The sequence below is a fragment of the Telopea speciosissima genome, chromosome 9 (assembly GCF_018873765.1).
Source record: "Telopea speciosissima isolate NSW1024214 ecotype Mountain lineage chromosome 9, Tspe_v1, whole genome shotgun sequence".
NCBI lineage: Eukaryota > Viridiplantae > Streptophyta > Magnoliopsida > Proteales > Proteaceae > Telopea > Telopea speciosissima.
Window position 1 is genome coordinate 1696591 of NC_057924.1, and position 22975 is coordinate 1719565.

General features: G+C 39.1%; 1 protein-coding gene across 1 annotated transcript; it reads left to right on the forward strand.

The window, feature by feature from the left end:
- The first annotated feature begins 10885 nt into the window (after nt 1-10885).
- Nucleotides 10886-22326, forward strand: LOC122641032 (26S rRNA (cytosine-C(5))-methyltransferase NOP2B-like). Its single transcript, XM_043834348.1, has 18 exons — nt 10886-10937; nt 10968-11267; nt 11377-11543; nt 11672-11735; nt 11841-11974; nt 12065-12148; nt 12341-12415; nt 12494-12565; nt 12700-12773; nt 13576-13628; nt 14495-14604; nt 17227-17295; nt 17404-17478; nt 17614-17706; nt 17781-17860; nt 17941-18040; nt 21260-21531; nt 21942-22326. Exons 2-18 carry the CDS (start codon nt 11021-11023, stop codon nt 21988-21990), a joined length of 1818 nt encoding a protein of 605 aa, XP_043690283.1. The 5' UTR covers nt 10886-10937; nt 10968-11020; the 3' UTR covers nt 21991-22326.
- The last annotated feature ends 649 nt before the right edge of the window (nt 22327-22975 follow it).

Genomic DNA, 22975 nt, shown 5'->3' on the forward strand with positions numbered 1-22975 from the left:
TCGGGCCTGTGTTTAATATAGGGTCGGACTGGGTTTACTGTTTTCCTGGCCCTGGTAGGGCCGGCCTTGGTTTGCGCCTTGACCCTGGCAGGGCCAGCCCGACCCTATATTATATAATATATATTTATGTAATATCTTAATTGTGGGCCTTGCTGCAATGTTTGAGGTTGTTATTATAACCAAGTGCTCATAGGTTCAAGCCACGGTATAGACTTTGCTTAATTTCGGTCGGGCTAGGCTTGGGTTTAGTTTAAGGCTCCTAGGGTGGGGCTAGGGTTCAGGGCAAATCCGGCCCAGCCCGGCCCGTTGACAACCCTACTTGTGGTTGTGTTGTTTTTGCAGGTCCCAGCGTTAGTGGCGCCTTGGATTTGGCCAGAATCGAAGCCCTTCCCCCTTTCGATTGGACGGTCACCATCGTCGGCGATGGTGAAGCTACTCGGAATGTGAACCTTGGAATCGATGCAACGACCATCAAGAACTTCATTGGGCCACGTGCATACTGTGACTTTCCCTGTCTTCCAAGGTCGTATCTAGCATGCAGCATAAAAAATGATGTCTTCTTTTTGTTTATTACTGATATTTTCATTTTTTTATGTTACTTTCGTGCATGCGCTTCATTATGTATGCTGTGTCTACAACGAGTTTCCTTGGGATGTGGTTGTTCCTTGTTTTCTTTCTTTTGGCGTTGGGCGCGCATGAATGAATAGCCTTGCTTCCTACCCCAAAAAAATAGAATGGTGAGAACTGAATGGAACCCACACTTGGAGTAAACGAAGCCATCTGTTAAGCGCACAATTCGACAGATCCATTAGGAATTACAAGAACCTTATAGTGAGATTTGAGAATTAAAACGAAAATCCGAAGCTTTACATCGATGGAGTGGCGACTGGCAACTGACTTGCCAATTTACTCTTATCAGTCGAAGATCTCGGAACGGTAAAGCACAAGTTGTAAGAACATGGTTTGAGGTATTGGATCAGATCGGATCGGCCGATTTTGGCCGGATCGGAATGGTATCGGTCGAGACCGATCCCGATATTGATCCTATCCAGCTATATGGACAGGGGTAAAAATGTAAAAGAAATTAACTTTTTTAAAAGAAAACAAGGACAACAGTGTCATATTTGCCCGAGTTTGGGTGATCCCGATCCGTATCTGGTTGATCCGATCCGATCCAGCCGATACCGAGATCACGACCCATGAGCATAATTGAAGCTTTCAATCTATATAATGACAGTCTATTAAAAGTCAAAACTCAGACTAACTCTAAGCAGCAACAGTAGGAAATACCAAACCTCCTCTTCTTCTTCTTCCCCCCCCCCCTCTCTGAAGTCTTGCAAAGCTTCCGCCGTTGTGGGGCGTGCAGCCTTACCCATGTTTCAGAGAGACTGTTTCCAAAGATTGACCACTTGGTCACAACCTAACCGTTGCAACAAGGTCCACCCTCAAGGAAACTACAACCGGTTATGTAAAGATCATATGGGAGGGTTTTAAATTTTTCATATAAGCCAGATTGACCTATTTGGATTAAATTGGTGGAGGTGGATCTCAATTCTAATTGATTCCATTCCAAAATCTAGGGTTAGGGCAACCTTTAGTCGATTTCTCACTGTTCCTATATTCATCGCCAACCTATAAACTGCTTGTATGTGCAATGGCAATATCAATTCTTGTTGTTTAAAGTCTAAGGAATTGTTTGGATCGAGGAATTGAATTGGAATATCGAATCCGTCGAATTGAATTAATGGATTGAAATTCTATTATTTTGGGTTTTTTTTTTGGGTAAATTATAAATCACCACCTGGTTTTTAATCAAAACTCATATCACCCTCTGGTTTTTTTAAAACTCAAATGTTCCTCTCTACAGTAACGGTGTTAGTCTGCTGTTAGTTATTGATGTGAAAAGACTATTTTACTTTTGTACTAAAACATTAAAATTAAATTTACAATATTACCCTTCCTTCATTTTCAACATAAATTACCCCACCCCTTTCCTGCAACTCCGCTGGCAGCACCGCCACCCCGCCTCTGCTTCGCCCTAGCCCTATGGTCCATTCGTATCACGCCCATGCTCTCTAGATCTCTCTCCGTCGTCTTCTTCCTCGCAATCCAAACCATCTCTCTCTCTCTCTTGCATCTTCTTCTTCCCAGCGAATTTTCTGTTGCCCTGTTCTGGACGGTAGTAGCAGCTCCAACCTCTGGTTCGATCTCTTCTCTCAAAAATCCTTGTTCTTCAGGCTTTAAAGTTAAGACTCCCCCACCTTAGGGCGATTCAATCTTCCTAGCCCAGATCCGAAAGCCAGTTGCTATCTTGAGTTTGTAATCAACTTTCGAACCTGAAACTACAAGTACTGCCATAGCTACTTTCAGAGATTTGTTTCTCTCTCAGTTGCGCATCTTTAATACTATTAAGGCTTGCATTCAGTAAAGTTTGGGAGTAGAAACCTTCGCCTAAAGTCTCGTGTGGTTTAGATCAATATTGAGGAAAATCTTTCAATTTGAGAAGTCCAGGTTTTTCCGCCATGTTTTGTTTTGCCAAAGGTTGAAGACAACCTTCACCTTCATCCCATGAATCTTCTTTCTCTTATTTTATTGCCCTACTTTCCAATAATTACCTGAAATGCCTCCATTTCAGATCCAAAGAGGTAATCCACCCCAATTAAGCAATCTTCAGGTCCGCCATTATCGTCTACCCAAATCCTATATCTCAAATAGGCTAAATCAGATTAACAACACCAGGAAAGGAAAACTAATGAAATCAGACTAAAGAGCAGACTTGAAGGAACAAAACAACTGAAACATAAAGCCTTTCCAGATCTTAAAAGTTAAAGCTCTGCTCCTTTTTCTTCTCTCTGGTGAACTTCTACTTGAGATTGAGTTGCAAGTGTGAGGAAGAGGATGAAAATGGGGTTTTTAGTTACAAGGGTAAAATCGTAAATCAACACTGGTCAAGGGTAGTTTAGGGATTTAAATTTATTTAATTGGGTTACTTCATCACTTAACAGCATAAAATTAACGTCAGAAACTAATTTGGCATTTTGGAGGCTAAATCAGGGGGTGATTTGAGTTTTTTCAAAAACCAAGGGGTGATATGAGTTTTGATTGAAAATCAAGGGGTGATCTGTAATTTATCCTTTTTTTTAAATCCACACTAATTCCATATATGATGTCCAGAATTTGGTACTATGGATTTAAAGTTAAAAGAAAAACAACACATCCCGTTAACTTAAAATGTACCAAAATACAATATAAATAATAAAAAATAATAAAAAACACCGTGTTGCATCAAGAAATCATCCGATGGCCCCTTCGAGTATCGTAACCTGCAAAAGGACCAGAGTGACAAAGAAAAATCGGTGTGGTTCCGACCTAGGACTCTCCGATGCCTAAGTTAGATCTCTCTGAGCAAACAGATGAATGATAGAATTCAAGATGATCCATGGAGTAGCATACCTTCCTTTTTATAGCAGAGTATGGTGGTGTGGAGAGTCCCAATTTGATGGCGAGTGATCCGTGTAGTTGACAGTCCCTGGGTTGCAGGGCTCTTGCATATTTGGTGAATTCCCTATGGGAGGGAGTGTTCCGATGGAGTTGGGATCCTTGATAGATAGACACCTGCGTGTGGTGATAAAACCTTTGGTGTTTGAGTCCGTCAGGGTGACGTGACTCCTAGGCGGTGGCCTAGAGTCCTGGAGATGGTGCATGTCTACAGTGATGGCTGGATCGCAAACTAGGTGTCACAACGTCCGCGTAGGCCATATCTATGACGTCGAACCTGATGAGGCCGCACCCAGTGAGGAGGCCGCGCCTGGAGAAGAGGCCGTGCCATGGGGAGGTCACGCTTGCGAGGAGGCTGGGCCCGTGGGGAGGCCGCACCCAAGAGGAGGTCGCGCCTGTGGGAGGCCATGCCCAAGGGAGGCCGCACCCAAGAGGAGGTCACTCCTGTGGGAGGCCGCGCCCAAGGGAAGCCGCGCTCAAGAGGAGGTCACGCCCAAGGGAAGGTCGTGCCTGGTGAGGAGGCCGCGCCCATGGGTAGGCTACATCTGTGAGTGTTCTTGCGGTTCGTATATGAGCTGGTTTTGGGGGGGCCCACCCTTTGGACCGGGACACGTGGCAGCTCCTGATTGGCCTGTATAATCTTAGGTTTATCACACCACAATAAAAATATTAACACATTTTTGTGATCATGAATAATAGAGTGTGAGAGTTGCGTTCAAATCATGAAGTCACTTCATCCATGGACGGAATTCTTCCTCTCTAAATCAATTACTTTTTTTTTGTTTTTTAGAAAAAAAGGCCATACCCAATGCATAAGGCGCTCCCTCGTTTAGTAAGGTATGGGAAAGGTCAAATGTATGCAGCCTTACCCCTGTTTCTAGAGATATTGTTTCCATGACTTGAATCCATGACCAAGTGTTCAACAAGTGAGCACTTGACCAACGAACCAAACACGACCTTCTTTTTATTTTTTAGAACTAAAACAATTTACTTCATGTCCCCATCAAGATAAAGTCATAGCAAATGTGTTAGTTCTCACCGTTGAATAGACACTAGATGGTCTTGATAGATCAATTATCAAATTTCAAACTCCAATCTAATCATATACATTCATGTATTTAGGCTGCATCCCCATGTAGGTCCATGCATGCCTATGGTACTTTTCCCACTATTATGCAGTTTTCATAGTCATGCATTTTCAAAGTTCTATTTTGCCTTGACATTTATCGATTAGACCAAAACTTGACAAGTAAGCAGGGCCTTAAATGTTTACCTGTCCATAAAATCTAAGCCCATCACATATGCCAAATGACCGATTTTTAAGTCGATAAGATAAGTTTATCGATCAAATTACACTTTGCATGACATCATTTGGTAGAAATATCACTCCTAATGGGTACAAAAGGTGGAATATCATCTAAATAATTAAGGAGGGGGATCATTGCAGGGGCAGTCATTTTTCCCTTCCTATGTTTGAGCTCAAGCGCCACTAGCTTGACAACCTTCTTTTTTCCTATAATAATTATTCTCATGCAAATGTTTGTCACTTGGGCACTCTCCACTATTCCTATGCCCATCCCAAACCATGGTTCTAAGTATCGGTATAGTATTGTCCGTATTGGGCGATACATATCGGTTTTGCTAGTCACCAATACTGATACCATTTCGATATCGTATCGGTAGCACGGTACAGACAAGGGGTAATCTCCTTAAAAAACTCATTTTAAAGGAGATTCAAGGGTAATTTTGTTCGATACAGTTGATCCAGACCGATACCGTATCGGTATCGTATCAATTTTGTAGGTTACCGATCCCGTTTTGATACCGTACACTAAAACCATGTCCCAAACACCTAGATCTATTGGCGAAGGAAGAAAGGAAAACTGCTTCCTTCAAGTAATTACGTAAATATTATCTATATTATGATATATACATAACTCGTTTGAAATTTAGGTTATTATAAACTCATAATCTAATACCGAACAAAAACAAAGGGTAATAGATTAAACGAAAAATTACACTATCACCTCCTAAGGTTTGTACTAAATACAGAATGACCCCCTGTGTTTCTAAATTATACAACTACACCCCCTAAATTCTCTCGTTAGTTAGGTGTTACAGTGATGGTTAAGTTTGCCCTCAAATGACTAATATACCCCTTTCAGGGTATAAGCTTACCAATTTTCCCATAGGCCCTAACTTCACACGGATTCAGATCGTCTACAGCCAAAGTCTTGGCAGCCATCGCGCTGCCACGACCATGGGAGCGACACATGGAGATATTACCATCTAACGGTTAAGTTATAAAAAATTCAAGTTTCATGGAAGTGACTGGGTTATCTCCAACCAACCCGACCGGTCCGAGCTGACCAAAATCGACCAAACCGAAATGGTTTCAAAAAACCCTAAGTTGGACAATGCGATGAGAAGAGGAACCAAAGGTCGTCTTCTTCTCTCCTCACTGTGCCTCTCTCTGACCAAAATGCTCTTCAGCCACTCTTCACCTTATCTCCGACCTGAAACACAACCAATGTCGTCTTCTTCCTCTTCCACCTTGCCTCTCACTGATTCAAAATTGTCTTCTTCCTCTTCCCCAGTCGTGAAAGGGCTTTGCATTTACTTATTTTTCACCAAAATCGTCTTCCTTGATTGTGAAACATGTCACCTATATTCAGGCCTTCAGGGCAGAGGAAACATTATTGTTGACCCTGATGAATGGGTACATCATCTTCTCTTTCTTTTCTGCAATGATTTATTCTGGGTTTTACTTCAATATTTTTCCTCATTTTGAAGGTATCCATTTCAAGTTTCTAATCAAATTCATGCTTACTACTTCTTAGATTCTTCTTGTAGAATGAAGTTTTTTCTTCTCTCAATTGGGGTTTTGGAGTAATGGTGTTTAAGGATTAAATCACAAAGTTCTATTAATATGTTTCTGTTTCAGGATTTTGACCCATTCTCTTTGAGTATTGATGGGGATAAACTTCAAGGCCATGGAACAACTGATTGTTGAAGTCGAGTGTGGTTGCAGTCCTTATAGCGAACGAAGAGAATTCATCAATTCCAGGGTTGGGGTGTATGAGCTTGTGAAACATGGGTTGCTTAATAAGGGTTGCAGTCTTCATTGGATTTTATTATGCTTAAGGGCAAATGCTCCCCAAGAGAGGCACGGTGAGGAGAGGAACCACACAGGCAGGTGAGTTGCGGCCATCACTCACGGTGAGGAAAGCAACCGCAGCGGCAGGGTGAAGAAGACGAGGGTCTGAAAATGGTTCAGTTTGTTTTGGTCAACTCAGACTGGTTGGGGTTGATTGTGGAGATAACCAAGTCTACATTTTAAAATTTGAATTTTTTTAAAATGGATCGTTAGATGGCATTTTATACCCGTGTCACACCATGGGAGCATGGCAGCGCGATGGCTGCTAAGACTTTGGCAGTAGAGGATCTGAATCCACTTCACACCCCCTCTTCCCGGTTTTTCTCCTCTCACTCGAAATCTCCCCTCTTTCTCTCTCTCTCTCGAAGCAGAAGAAGGGTAATAACAATCGCCTCCCTTGATAAAAATCTCACAGGAACCATCCCTTCCACCATAAAAAATCTCAAGCACCTCACCACGATCCGCCAAGGTAACCGGCAAAGGGAGATTTGCCTTACCCAAACCAGTCCTTCGATAGACGCATCTATTGCTTTCGTTTTTTGCTCGCATTTACTCTCCATTTTCCACAAAAAAAAAAAAAAAAAGAATTTTAACTAACAGTCTCAGTCTCCATTTTGATTTCCATTAAAACAAATTCTCCAGAATCAGAGATCTCTCCCAGATGAACCACCGCCTACATAGTATATGAAAAAAATCCCCTCAAAAAAACAAAGTTTATGATAAAGAGATAGAGATTCAAAACCCAGCAGAAGAAAAAAGACATTCAAAAAAAAAAAACACTAGAATGAGATTGGCTCTCTTGCGGACTGAAAACCGAAACAGTAAATAGTGGATAGGGTTTTGATTTGTAAGGACAAGATCCAGGGAGATTTCATTCCTTGAACGGTTCTCTGAATCAGCTCATAAGCTCATTATTTCCCCTTTTTTTCTCTTCCTTTTTTTTTTTTTGGGCTTTTGCTTCTTATGTTTTGCTTGACTGTGATTTTCAGAGTTTTAAGAATGGGGAAGAGAGATGAACATCATTAGGTTGGATTGCTCCAAGACCTCACCGATGAAGATGTACTTGAAGACAATGATGAACTGGCTCGGACTCTAGTCGATTCCTTGATTGAAAACAATGCTCTTGAATTGCTGGTTCAGAATCTTGGGAGGTTGAATGAGAGTGACCCAGATGAGATGACTGCAATTTATAACACTCTTGCTACTATCGAGAACATGATTGAAGGTGAGAGGACCAAGTTGTTGCGGTGGCTATTGGTTAAAGATTGCATTTACTGCTTTGATGAAGCGTCATTATCTCTGCAACGAACATGGGAAGAGGAACAGGGGAAGAGGGAGTGTGAAGTTTGGGATGCCCTATGGGCAAAATGGTAAACTCATAGTGTGAAAGGGGTATATTAGTCATTTGAGAACAAACTTAATCATTACCATAACACCTAACTATCAGAGTGGGAATTGAGCCATATAATTTAAAAACATAGGGAGTCGCTCTATATTTAGGACAAACCTCAAGGGATGGTAGTGTAATTTTTCCTAGATTAAAAGGTTGGTTTATTAAACAATAGAGCAATAGTACATGGGGGTGTACAAGTTATTTTTTAAAAAATAAAAATAAAAATAAAAATAAACTCATAATCTATACATACCAGCCCAACCTCTTAGAGTCTCAGCCTTATGCCCTTATGGTAATGGCACATTTTAATTGTGAATTTAGTAGGTAAATGATATGATTTATTGTTTATCCAATTTTATTTTTTTTTTGTCATTATCTCAACAAAAAAAAAAAAAAAAAAAAAACCTTATAATTCCTTCAATTTGAATCACATTATTCTTTTGAACTTGAGCATTCAAAGGCCTTCATGAACTTTCTCGTATCTTATCATGTGTCAGAGCTACTCCAAAACCAATTCCAGTATGATCATTCCTTACTTTATCATTTTTAGTTTTGCCATTCATCCATCTCAACATCCTCATCTCCACTATATTGAGATGATTCAAAATAAAACTAATTGGAGGATAATGATCCATGTAGCTAACCCCATTTAGTTGAGATAGAGTTGAGGTTTTTTTCTTTTTAAAAATGAAAAAAGGCTATTTATATAGGAAGGCAAAAAAGACTTACAGAGATTTGTACATCGAAAATATATCATACCATTTAAAACCTATATTGGTATAGTTCTCAGTACGTAGCTTCTGCCAATTCATTATAGTTGTTTATAAAGTTCCAAGGGATGGGAATAGAAGAAAGAGGATTAAACATTTCACAAAGCCCCTTGTTGCAAAATCATATTTCTTTTAGATTAATATTTTCCTGCTTAGTTGTTTTCCATCATTGAACGATCCCAAAAAGTTCAGCCTCCTTCTCGTCCTTTGTCAGCAATCTACCTGCATCTGTTAGGAAATATTGTTTCTCTAACAAAATGTAAAAAATCCACTGTGCTAGTTTATGATCGGGTTCATAAATTCCTGCGACCAGTAAACCAGGCAATTTTATTTTAACATTAGCAAATATTGACATGAGTGGTGGATGGTGTGTGTTGTGCAACAATTCTGTACAAGAATTTGTAACAGGGGGTGAATATTTAGATTTGAAATCCATTGCAAGACATTATAGATGACCACCATTGGACCAGCTTTAGCTGCAGACATAATTACTTTGTTCCTTACATGCCAAATATAATAACAAGTTATAATAAAGACAGAAAAAAACCAAATTAAAGATTGTTTATCAAGGGCTTGTGAGCCAAGGAAATAAGCACAGAGGTCAGTGAAAGACGGAGCAGATAAATGCTCAGTTTTTAATCCAAGAGGGCAGAAGCCCAGATACGCTTAGTCCAATCACATGATAAGAAAATATGCCAAATCGATTTATCATAAGAACCACAGAAAACACATGAAGGCTCGACGGGTATCTATTTCGAAAGATATGCACTGATAGGGATTCCTGCATTTAAAACACGCCAAAAGAAAGTTTTAAAACGAGGATGAATGTGAAGTTTCCAAAAGAATTTCCACCAATGGAACATCAAGGACCTAGGAGAACTAGAAACAGTGGTAATGCAAGAAGCCGATTTCTTTGTTGAAAATTTTTCAGATTTTGAAAGAGAGCAGCTCCAAGAATCCTTAACGTTGGAAATATTAATTCGCAGAATATTAGAGACATACAAAGGATCAAAACAGGATTGCAAGCTTACTCTATTCCATGATGTGTTAGACATCAAGTTATGGACATTATGGAAAGTATTATTGTGCAAAGTAATTTGAGGTAAGAACTTACTAGATGTGGAAGGTATCGAGGGGTCATACCAGCATGAAGTAGTCTTACCATTCCCAATATGTCGAAACACCATCATTTTTAACTCCGAAAGAGTTTTGTCAATTCTATTCAAAGTCCATGAGCGGCCCTTTGCAAGGGTTTTTGGGTGGAAAATGGACAATTTAGGAAAATACTTTCCTTTGATAACGTTTGCCCAAATAGAAGATGGGAACACACCAATGAGGTGCAACAAAACGATATCGATCATAGAATCATTTCATGTGAGGAAGAGACAGATAGATGTATAGGCACAAAGCGTATCTTGCCCTTCGGGCTTAGAGAACCATTTCACTTGCTTTTATTTTGGGGAAAGGAACGTTACTTGGTCGCGTATAGCTTGCGGCTCCTGCGCCTAGACACATGGTTGTGTGAAATGACTGTCATACCCCTATAAAAAAGCATAAATCCCTGAGGGTGCGAAGGTCAGTTCGTACCAGCTGCCTTTTGATGGGGATGCGACGATCATTTTGCATAGCCCTGTCTAGGTGCAGGAATTATGCACCGCACACGACTAGGTTGCGTTCTATTTCCCTATTGTTATTTAGTTTATAATCCACCGGGTCATGGGAAATATCTCTCATACATTGGAGGGTGAGGAGTTTCCCTACCCGTATCTAGATATAGGGTAACCTTGGTGGGGAGATTGCGGGTAAAACCTTTTTCGGTGCCCCGTTCTTACCCGTTTTCGTCCCTACTCGGAGCGTCCCGTCCAGGTCCTGTGCCGAGATGTTGACCGTTACGGTCCTTATGGAGTAATAATAGATTAGATCAGACCAGACCAGACCAAACCAGACCAGACAGACCGGTTGTACAATCGCTAGGTGTGGCGCTTATAGGGTTTTGTTCGACTCCCTCAGGAAACTTGCGGTGCGAGTCTGTGAGAGGTTTTGGAGCTGAGAGCTCCTTCTGTTTCTGACTCTCTGCTACTATTAAGCTTAGTTATTTGCTCCTCCAGTCCTTCTCATCATCTGTCTCTCTGTGAAGAATTAAGAAGCTGACCCTAACATCTCAACTTCGAAGCAACATCACCTGAGCTCTCTGCTGCTTCCATGGCGACGGCCGCCGTTACCAAGAAGAAGGGCCTGAAGGCGAAAAAGCTTCCAATTAAGAAGAAGCAGAAGAAGGATTCTTTCTCTGAAAAACCGCCGAAAAAGCTCGAACTTATCGAGGATTCTGATAGCCCAAATGAAGAACCCGAAGTAGAAGGAGTAGAAGGAGATGACTCTGCTTCTGAAATTTCTTCTGACGGGGACGATGTCTTCGCCGATGATTTTCTCCAAGGCAGCGATGAAGGAGGTTATTTGATTCTCGAATTAATTTCTCTTAGCAGTCTGTTTATTTTGGTATTCATGCTTTTGGGATATTGAATGTTGTACTGAGTGTTGGTTGGCCTTTTGTACTAAAGAGAAGGGTTCGGATTCGGATTCGTATTCTGATTCAGAAGAGTCAGATATAGAAGATAAGTCCAGAGCTATCGATGAAGAGAGGGCGAGGGAAGAAGAAGAAGCAGAGGAGGAATTGCAGCTCAACATTAAAGAAGAATCGGACGAGTTCCGCTTGCTTACCGAAGAGGTTTACTCTTTTATTATCTAAACTTTATAATGTATTTATGGGGTACGCGTGCGGTTTATGTGAATTGCAATTCTCGTTTTTAAGTTTAAGAATGCGTGCGTGCGTGTGTTTTTCCTGAATAAATTTAGGAGCTTGAAGAAGAGACACATCGCCCCCCTGATCTTCCGAATCTTCAGCGGAGGATGAAAGAGAGTGAGTATCAGGTCCTTCAGAGCTGCATATGCTTATTCTTTCTTTCTTTCTCCCACCTATTTAGTTGACTGGTTAGTGCTTTGCTTCTCTGCTGACTGCTCTCAGTTGTTCGAGTGCTTTCAAATTTTAAGTCTTTAAGGCAAGAGGGAGTGACACGGAAGGATTACGTTGAGCAGCTTAAAAGGGATTTAAGTTCTTACTATGGTTACAATGACTTCCTGATTGGTGTCTTGATCGAGGTATGTTCCAAGGCAATGCTCTTTTGGCTATTTGCCATTGTGACATCCAATTTCCATGTCAAATTTAAATTTCATTTCTTGGGTTTGCAGATGTTTCCAGTTGTTGAGCTCCTAGAACTTATTGAAGCTTTTGAAAAGCCTAGACCCATTTGTCTACGAACTAATACTTTAAAGGTTAAATTCACTGCTCTTTATGTTCTTCTTCTCTTTCTTTTTTGTTTTTTTTCCGGGAGGGGGGGGGGGGGTTGGGGGTTGGGGGTGTTGATGAGTTCATTGCCCTTTAGGTTTTAATCCGCTATGTAGTATTTCAGTTTTATTTAAATAACAAGCTGTGTCTTTATGAAATTAGTTTCTTTTTCTATACAGACACGGAGACGGGATTTGGCTGATGTGTTGATAAATAGAGGGGTAAACCTGGATCCCTTAAGCAAGTGGTCAAAGGTAAAGATTTCCATCATTTCACTCAGATTTCCATTTAATGTTCTGTTATCTGAAAAATCGTCACCAATATCTTGGCAGGTTGGACTGGTTGTTTATGATTCTCAAGTACCAATTGGTGCAACTCCTGAATATATGGCTGGCTACTACATGGTAGATCTTGTTTCCAAGTGTTGTTTATGCTATCTCAATGCTCTGTTGTCACCTTTTTTTTTTTTAAAAAAAAAAAAATGTTTCTATTACTTGTTATGTTCGGCATTATCCATTTGTACTTTTTTGACTCACAGCTACAAAGTGCAAGCTCCTTTTTGCCTGTAATGGCCCTTGCTCCTCAAGAGAGGGAGCGAATTGTAGATATGGCGTAAGTCTGTTGAACCTTGTTTGGAATTAACTCATACTAAGTGTCATGTTTCCAAAAAATTAACAAGACTAATTGCAATTTGAATTTTTAATTTATTGGTTTATTTATTTTGCAACTGTCTGAGTGCATGTTTCAATCTAAATTCAAGCACCAGCAAAAAGAACAAAGAAAATTAAGCATGGCATTCCCCCGGGCCACAAACCTGAACATTTCTCAGTCATAAGATTGAAGCCAGCTGGGGATGAAGTGGGCTTTCATGGTTGGGAGTTTAATGAAATTCCTGAACTTTTAGGAATTCATTTCGAGTACTATGGTCACTGGAAGTCTAGAATGAGATAAAAGTTGAATTCAAATATAAATATTCAAGAACAAAGCATACAAACTTGAAAGAGGTACCAAAGAAATAAAAGAGAAATCTGGATACAATTAAAAACCTAGGATTTTTTTAATAAAAACAAAAAAAGATACTAAGAATTTATTGTTTTCACATTTAAGTTCCTTCGCTTTTGCGTTGTCAATGCTTAAACTACTATGACTTTTTTATAATTTAACTGTGATGCTTTAATTCTCTGATATTTTCATCCACTGGAAGAAATCAGAAGATGAATGTGCTTCCCCACCCATCTTAATGGGGAAGTTTATTTTTCTTTTCTTTTAAAAAAAAATAAATAAATAAAAGGAAACAGTTCTCAAAATATTTTGGCAAAGTCACCATTTTCTAACATTTGCATATAGTAACCGTCACTGCATCGTTTAAGCATCCTTGTTGTCTTTTCCTGATATCGGTCTATGCTTGTCACAGGGCTGCTCCTGGTGGTAAAACAACTTATATAGCAGCTCTTATGAAGAACACTGGTATGCACATTGTTAGAATCAATGAATTATTTTAAATATTTTGTTCCTGATTCTTCTGATGGACTTCTTTCCCCCCCTTTTTGTTAATATTAAATTTGGAAATGATGTAGTGAAAGCAAATTAAAGTCATTTTGCTGTAAGACTAGTTCGGATTGGAGTATTGTGGCTGTTGTCTGTGGTCAAAATTTTAACCACACATAATTTTTGAGAAAGCACAAATGTTATGGTCCAGCAAATTTGTATGCATAAATCTTGCTTTTTTGGTGGGAGGGGCATTGATACTTCATTTATATCTTCCTCTTTTACTGTTTAGAAAAATTTTAAAATCAATATCTTCATTTTTTTTGAGTAATGTGCATGGCATTTGTCATCTTTATTTTATTTTTATTTTTTTGATTTTCTTCTCTCTTCTACAATATTCTGTACCTTATACCCATAATTTAATAGAAGTATTATCCATAAAATATTTGATTTTTTTTTGGTACTTCCCCATCTTTATTTCGTTTTTTCAATTTTTGAGATTCATTTATTCCTCGATGTTGGTTGCTTCATAGAGAAAAGGACAGCAATAAAATACAATAATGTTGTTGCAACTATTTAAGTTACTTTGCAGAGAACTCATCATATTGCCACCTACTATTTAAGAAATGGAAATTAATATTTTTAACCACTTAAATCTCTGTATACAACTTCTCCTGTAGATTAACCGATACACATAGTGCCATTTCTGATGAATCATAATTGTCATATACTCATATATTCATTTTCAAAGTCTTCTGGTGAAGCATTTAGTACTTGCATTTCCTGTCTCTTAGCATTACTGTTCTGTTTCATCTTCTATAATTCATTAATGCAATCTTCTTCAGGATTAATTTATGCAAATGAAATGAAGGAGCCTAGACTCAAGTCACTCACTGCAAATTTGCACCGTATGGGTGTAACAAACACCATAGTTTGTAATTACGATGGGAAGGAGGTTAGTTTCCATTTTTGTAACTTCTGTGCACCTGGTGGAGTACTTACTAGTTATATGGTTTTGAGAATTGTTTCTACTTTAATAATGGGGTAGTTATCCATGTAACAATGGAAGGTGATGTTTCTGAAAATCACAAGATGTATCTGACTCATCCATTTTAAAAAAAAAAAATCTAAACCGTCTATTCCCATTCAGAGTTGGGAGAGTGCACAGTAATGTCTGGAGTACTGGTACACATGCACGGACATACATGGGATGTGTGTGAATACAAAAGGGGGTTATTTGATTGAATTGGACTTCGAAATTTGACACGTAGCTAAACGAGACCATGTCCTCTCTATCCAACAGTAGGAAGGGATATATCACCTGTGCACGTGGCAGAATGGATTCCTTATGCCATATGAAAAAATAGACAACCTTTGTGACAATAATAATTCACCTTAGTAATGTCAATTTTGTGTCTGAGAAAAACGAAGTGTTTTTTTCTCGTTGCTTGGATGGTTGTTATGCTAATGGAAATATGTAGGTACTTTGGGTAAACTATAAGAAAGGGTTTGCCATTCTTAGAAATCATTCTACTGGTCAGGGTGAACTCGAGATCCTCCTCTGAGCTAGGTATTGAAAAATCAGTACATGAGATTTTAATAAATTTGAAAGAAATTGTATTGGGAAGTAATTCGTATGGAACTCACAACGCATCTATTTGCATCAGGGGTCCTAGATACGTAACTTCTCAAGACATCATCCCACCAGGTTCATGTCAAACTAGAAAGTATGATACCTTGTTGCTCATAACAATTTTTGGTCCCCATCATCTATGTTGTAGCAAAAGAACCATATAGATGAGAAGCTCCAAAAATCTGTTACTCATTGGACTTGTTTGACTAAGCTTTTCAGACTTCTGCTTCTCAGATTCTGAGAATCCAGCTTTTCCATATGAGGAGCTCCAAAACTCCGTTCCAATGAGGAGCTGGTGCTTGAATACTTTCCCATCAGAATCTGAGTATGAGGTTCGAGATTTCGGTTACGAACATGGTCGAAACCGAAATATTTCAGGTTTCAACCAAAATTTGCCTGAAATTCTGCATGTTTCGGTTGGTCATTTCCTTTGACCATTTCGGTTGTTGAATGGTCATATTTTGGCCCGAAACTTCGGGAAACCCTAATGAAGCTTCTCTAAACATATTAAGAACCTTTAGACTCTGTTGTATACTTTCCCAAATATAGCTATTCTACACATAATTTAGTATTAGAAGTTTAGAACACAAAATTCAGTGATAAACTAAAATATATATTAGGAATGAAGAAAAACTAATTAATATTACACAATGTTAAAGTGTTACAACCACAAGTATAAAAGTGTTAAAAGTAGTCAAGTACAAGTGTACAACCAGGGTTAGAACTCCCCTTACCGTTTCTCCAACTCTATGTCAATACAAAATAGAGTTCCGGGAAGACTTGAAACCTTTGGGGAAAAAGGGTATACCTCTAAGTTTGAATCTTCCACAAATCTTGTTCCAATGTAGGAAATCGTCGCTGTAGGTGCATTGTAGTAGTCCTCAATACCTTGTTCCACCAAGAAATGTAGGTGATTTGGTAAAAAAATACCAAATCTGGAGTTTTTTGGAGTTTTCGCCTCTAACAGGTGAAGCCACTTGAAACTCACGAAATGGGTCAAAATTTTGACCCATTTCAATTGAAACAGTGTCAAGTTGACCAAAATTTCAGTTGAAATCCTGCATTTCTATTGAGTTGCACCCAGTTTCGTTTTGACTTTTGTTGAAACCGAAATATTTTGCGAAATCTCGGTGATTTCAACTGATTTCGAATTATGGCTGAGAAACGGCCCCCATGTCTGCATAAGCAAGCTCGAGAGGGTGAGCCAAATATGCCCTCAATAACTCTGGTTCTTTGGTGTGCTTGGCTTCTTAAGTCGCTTAACACTTGCACTTGAGAATGAGCAATAAATTGCATGAGCAGTATTTATTGGCTCATGCCTTGGGGTCCAGTAATTCATCTCCAAAACAGAAGCACCTTTGATTAATGAGATTTTGAAATGAATGAATCCAATTGATGACTCCATTATTTAGGTAATTTAAGAACAAATTCCAATATAAATCAGGTTTGAAGTTAAGGATATTATCCCATATTGGAGTGAATATTTGAATTTTTTGTTTACATAAAAAAAAAGCTTTTAGTTAATCAAGTTCTTTTTGAACTGGTAAATTGGTTCTCTGCTAAGGCAAACTGGTTTATGTTGGTTTTGAATTTAAAAAATTCATAATAAATCTTACTCATGGTTGAATTTACCTTCTCTTTTTGGGTAAGTACAGATCCCCAAGTTTCATTTCTTTGGTAAAATTTTTATGGAAACATAGTCTTATGTGACTAGTTGCATATCCTTATCATAATGGTGGCAAAGCATGCAAAGTGCATACAATGTTTATTCTAGAATGCCATTTGCAATGCTATTTTATTGTACCTTTTTTTCAGTTCCTATTCTGTTTTATAAGATTGTTTTTTGATATAAGTATGCATATTTGCTATTTTCCTCTTGTGGTTAGCCTTCACTAAATTTAGTGAATTTTAGATGAGACTAAGGAAATTGTTTTTAATATTCAGCTGCCAAAGGTCTTGGGACTAAACACTGTTGATAGAGTGTTGTTGGACGCCCCCTGTAGTGGAACTGGAGTAAGTTTTTTGAGAATTTATCTGATTACCTACTTGCTGTCCTGGAAGATTTTATTGTCTTTATTGGATGCTTGATAAAAAAATTAGCAAAACGTTATTGATTTGCAGGTTATATCTAAGGATGAGTCTGTCAAAGCCTCTAAAAGTTCTGAAGATGTACAAAATTGTGCTTTTCTGCAGAAGGTATTTTTGTTCTTTCTCTCTCCCTCTCTTTCAGTAGGGGAAGTTGGTTGGGCAGATCTCAGATGTGGGGTTTACACGGATGCTGAAACTAGATAAAAATTGGTTATTTGAAGTGCTTCGATGTTTTTTCTGCAGCAATTGATACTTGCAGCGATTGACATGGTGGATGCTAATTCCAAATCTGGGGGATACATCGTCTACTCCACTTGCTCTATAATGATTCCAGAGGTTTGTATGTGAGTTTGCCTCTTTGCAGAACCAGTAATACCAGTTGATTCTAAACTTCAAACTTGCCATTTCAGAATGAAGCAGTTATAGACTATGCGCTGAAAAAAAGGGATGTGCAGTTGGTCCCATGTGGACTAGACTTTGGCCGTCCAGGGTAACTCTTGTTTCTCATACTAGCTGTCATAAGTAAATCTTGTAGTTTTTCTACTCCTCTGATCATTGTGTATTCCTCAGATTTACACGCTTTAGAGAGCACCGGTTTCACCCTGCGCTAGAAAAGACTAGGCGCTTTTACCCCCATGTTCAAAACATGGATGGGTTTTTTGTGGCTAAGGTATCACTTCACCTTAAAATTGTACATCTCACAAGAAAAGTTATTTTAACATGTTTTCTATTCTTCTTTTTTCTCTAACATCGTTCCATCTGTCTTAATCGAAAAAATTTGAACTATAAGGCTTGTGTGGTTGGGCCTGCCCTTAATCTTTCTCTTTACATGCTGGCATGCCCCACACATGGACATTGGTTGGATGCTCATACAAGCACATAAGTTTTGACCTTGACAAATCTGTGAACTTCATATTGGCAGTTGGATATACTTCTGGAAGTATAGAATTCTTGTTAAGATGCTCTTGGCTTAACTATTCAAGAAAACCATACATTTCATTATTGCATTTTTTGGCACTTAATTATCGAAGCTAAACACGAGTCTCTGTATTCTTTCTTATAATTAACAACCGTGTAGGATAGAATCTCCTTAAGTGGCACCTAGTTCTTCCACTTGTCAAGTCTCAGCCTAAACGGTGTTGGCCATGTGGCAAAACGAACCATTGAAAATATCGAACTACCTAGAGTCGAGGTGACAAAATGGAGGCCGAACCAAAAAGAACAATCGAACCAAACCAGAAAAACCGAAACTGACCTGATCAAACTCCTTAGCGGTTTGGTCTTGGTTTTTATTTTTTAAAAAACTCTTGGTTCAATATGAACAATTGGACCGATAAGACTGATCGAGACCGACCAAATGGACTGAAAACAGAAAACCCGATAAAAAGTTAATATTTGTTTGGAAAAAGATTGCCACACTGACAAAGTGCAATTTCTCTCACATGCTCTGAATATGTGGGCCCCATATGAATGATACCTTTTTCAAGACAGCCATTGGTTTGGCATGCATATTCCTTCCTACACTGGCAGCGTGGGAAACCTTCTCCCTATTTGTTTATAATAGTTTTTTTAATTAATAAAACCGTGGCCAGTCCAATAATATCTATCCGATATGTGCGTGAAACCAACCAGACCAATAGTTATCAGTTTCAGTTTGGATTCTATAGACTGATTAGTTATCAGTCTGATTTTGTTCTGGCCCTATATAGGCTGAAAATCGATAAGACCGGACCAAAATGAAACGAACTGACCGTTTGACACTCCTATCCTAGATGGTGACAAGACTTCAAAGAGGTGCATAGGCATACATGGAAGGGTGTGTGATGCAGATTAAAATGCAGCAGTGGCCTTGTTTTAGTGGAAATAAACCTTGGGTCATTTCCAGAGGGCGGGCGTTGGTGCAACGGTTAAGGTTGCTCCGTTGTGACCAAGAGGTCATGGGTTCGAGTCTGGAAACAGCCTCTCTGCTTAAGCACAGGGGTAAGGCTGTGTACATTATGACCTCCCCAGACCCCACAGTGGTGGGAGCCTCGTGCACTAGGTACGCCCTTTAAGCCTTTGGTTAGGAATTTGGCCCAGTGAGTTTTCTTTGTAATATTCCACTTTAATGGGCCTAAAATATTGGGTTGGAGGTAGGAATACGAGATTTTCTTTATTAGTTAGTCTAGTTTGAGTCACAATTCTTTTCTTTTTTTTTAATGTCATTAAAGTGTTTTAGTTAGGCTGGAATAGGTTTCTATTAGTCCAGCCTTGTTTAAGTTGTTCCTTTCTTATCTTTTGATTTCAGGGGAGGGGAGGGTTATTACTCAATACCCAGGGGTGGGGCTTGTCATTTGGGCATAATCGAGGGGAAGGGGGAGTAAGTTACCCTTTATTTAAACATATGTAAGGGGAATGCCCGACACAAATTTTGATGAATTAATGAAAAGATTTTGCTTTGTTTTGGTCTGTGGATTCAGGCTTGCATTTGTGGGATTCAGATGTGTTGACTCTTTTGGATTCAAGAGTGTGAGATTCAGTAGTGAACCCTGGTGGGATTTCAGGTTAGGGTACTGGTGGGATTGTAGCACTACTGATCAGGCGGATTTCTGATCATATTCTGTTATCTTCTTTCTAGTTCTGTTTGCTTGCTGCTTTATTACTCTGTTAGTTAGTATTCTACATTGCTTTTATTCAGTTTACTACTTTTTGTTTTTAGTTCTCAATTCAGTTCAGATTTCAAATCTAAAATAATAACCGATACTTGAAATCTTACCACAGGCAGTTTTCTTCAAATCTGGTTTCTTAAATTCTGCTTTCTGTTTTCTAATCTCAGTTTCTAGGTACTGAACTGAATTAGCCTGCTTAATTACAGGTCTGAAATCTGATTTTATAACTTCTAAAATCTGCTATCGAATTCTGCAATCCTGGATTTCTGATCTCGAGTCCTAATCAAAACAGGATTTCTTCATAATTCAGAATCCATCCACTAGAATTTGGTCAATTTTTGCAGGATTGTTCTTTGTCCCATAACAGACCTTCGACCAGACCCTTGGCCAAACCAGACTTATCTTTTTTTGTTATTGGTTTTCTCTTGAAATTTGGTTTGTACTTTTTCCTGCAATCTTTTTTCAAGTTGGTCGCCTAGGGCCTTATTGGTGTCACCTAGTGTCCAGTCCACTTCCAATGCCTTGGGTTGTCTAGACGTTGTGACGACTATGATCCTGTTGCAAGCTGATCTCTAGTTGGATCTCACTGTTTCGTATACCATTACATAGGAGGGTATATGATTGAATTTGAGTATGAAATGACATGTGCCATCTTCAGACCATTCCCTAGATATCCAACAGTAGGTTTGCCACAATCCACATCGCTCTTCCATGTGGCGAAACTTGGTGTGCGATGTTCATGTTAAGTAAATTCAATCCTAAATGGCTGTGGAAGGAAACTTTTTGCCTCAACTCTAGTCTTACTCCATGAATAATGGCCAAATTCATATTGGTTTTGAGTAATGAACTGGAGGGCAGTTTTTTCTTTCTTGGGCTTTTCACATACAGAAACCAAGTCACGCCATGATACTTAAAGTTTTTTTGGTTCAATTGTGTTGTGTGTGTTGTGTGCTCCTTCCTTTTACTTTATATTATTAATATTCTACTTCTACTAGGATCCATGTAGCCGACCCCTTGTAGTTGGGATAAGGCGTTGTTGTTGTTGTGTTTGGGGGCTGGGGGGGGGGAATGCTCGGCTCAAATGGTGTTTTGAGCAACTTTATTGGGCAACATTCTACTTTTATAGGTTCTCAGTTTGTGATCCAGATTTAAAATAGTGCAGCTTTCCTATTTCAGCATGTAGAATTTCTATGTTCTGCACGGATGGAATTACTTATGTTAGTCTGTTGTTGCATCTGCAGTTGAAGAAATTGAGCAATTCCAAACCAACACTGAAGCCATCCGAAGAATCAGGAACTGTAGAACAGGCACCTGGGCCTGATAATGCACAAATCAATGAAAAGAACAACACAGAAGGAAAACCTCAACCACCCGAAGTTGCTAATCTTAAGAAGGCAAAAAGCAATGGTGGCTTCAGAAAGGGTTTATCACCCAATGGGAATCAAGAGCCACAAGATAAAGCCAAAGATAAAAAAAGGAAGCTTCCATCAAGAGAAGAAATCGCAAGAGCTAGGTAAGCCGCCTTTGAATTCACTCGATCCTTGTTTTATTAATGTCGATAACTGCTTCATATGCACCTGTAAACTATGATATTACTGCTAGCATGTATCTCATCATTTGGTTTTGGAAGGATAAAATGCTAAACATGCCTTTGTTAACCAAACGACGGGAGCTAACACACGACGGTGCCCTACAATCAGCGTACGCTCCATTGGGCTCATCCCTTGCTTCCTTGTTCTGGCGCACTAGCCATTGTATATAGTCGGGCCCTTGCTTGTGTAGGGTGAAGTGTGTTAGCGTAGTAATTTTATTGCATTATTGCGCCAGGTGTCATTGATAGCCTAAAGCGGACATTATAATGGTACATTTTCACGGTTTTGTGGCAAGGTGATTTTGAATCTTATATGCTTGAACCACTTGCAGAGAAGAGAAGAGGAAAGCTTTGAGGAAAAATAAAGCTTTGACGCAATAAAGAACAGATATGAAGAGGTCGCTCAATGAAGAACTAGCATATGAAGCATGGATTGGTGGAATGCAAGTGCGTGGGAGATGCGTGGTAGAATGACATTGGCTTGGTAAATCAATTCCAGTGAGGCAAATTGGGATGGCAAGACAGCAAGCCAATCAATTATGTTATTGCAATGTGATATTAGAATGCATGTCCAGGGATTGATTCATGGTTTTCACCTGCATTATGTTGTTCAACCTCCTTGGTAAAACATCAGCATCTGGCTAATCATGTAGGGGTAGATCTGCTTTCCCTCCTCTGGCTCATCGAGTTAGAAAAGTTTTGTTTTCTTGTGTTTCTCCAAATTTTGGTTAATGATTGCACAATTTCTACCCGTTTTCTGTATCTTATATGTGAGATAACATTTGAAAATATGCACCATCTATGATTAGTATAAAGGTACAAATCAGGTTAGAAAATCCCTATCACCCTCTGCATTTAAAATTTTGAATGTAAACACAAATTTGGACCAAGTTTATCTTCACCCATGATGAAGAGATTCCTTCTCTTTATTGCCATTAGATGCAAGTTATGCAACCCTACGGGTAGTGTCAGACTTTTTACAATAAATAATAATGGGCTATGATCCTCGATTCTCTTCCTTATGAGTGAAAAGAAAATCTCTTACATTCTTAATGTGGCCCTCACAAATTTTCTATTGCGTGGTAATATTTTAACAACTAAATCTCTACTTTCTTTTTTGATCGTGATGGATGTGACGCCAGTTTTTAACAATCTAAATCTGTCAGTTCTTGCCATAACAGCACTGATGGATGGTATGTTGTGAACTTGTGGTAGATGGATCTCTTTTAATTAAATATTAATATGGGCGATGTTCTTTTGCCCGGGAGCGCACGGGTTGCAGGGTGTGCTCAAACTCATGGGGTGGGATAGATGCATCATTTCGGTCATGGTGGGGGGTTTGGGTCGGTCATTTTGCCATCTCCAT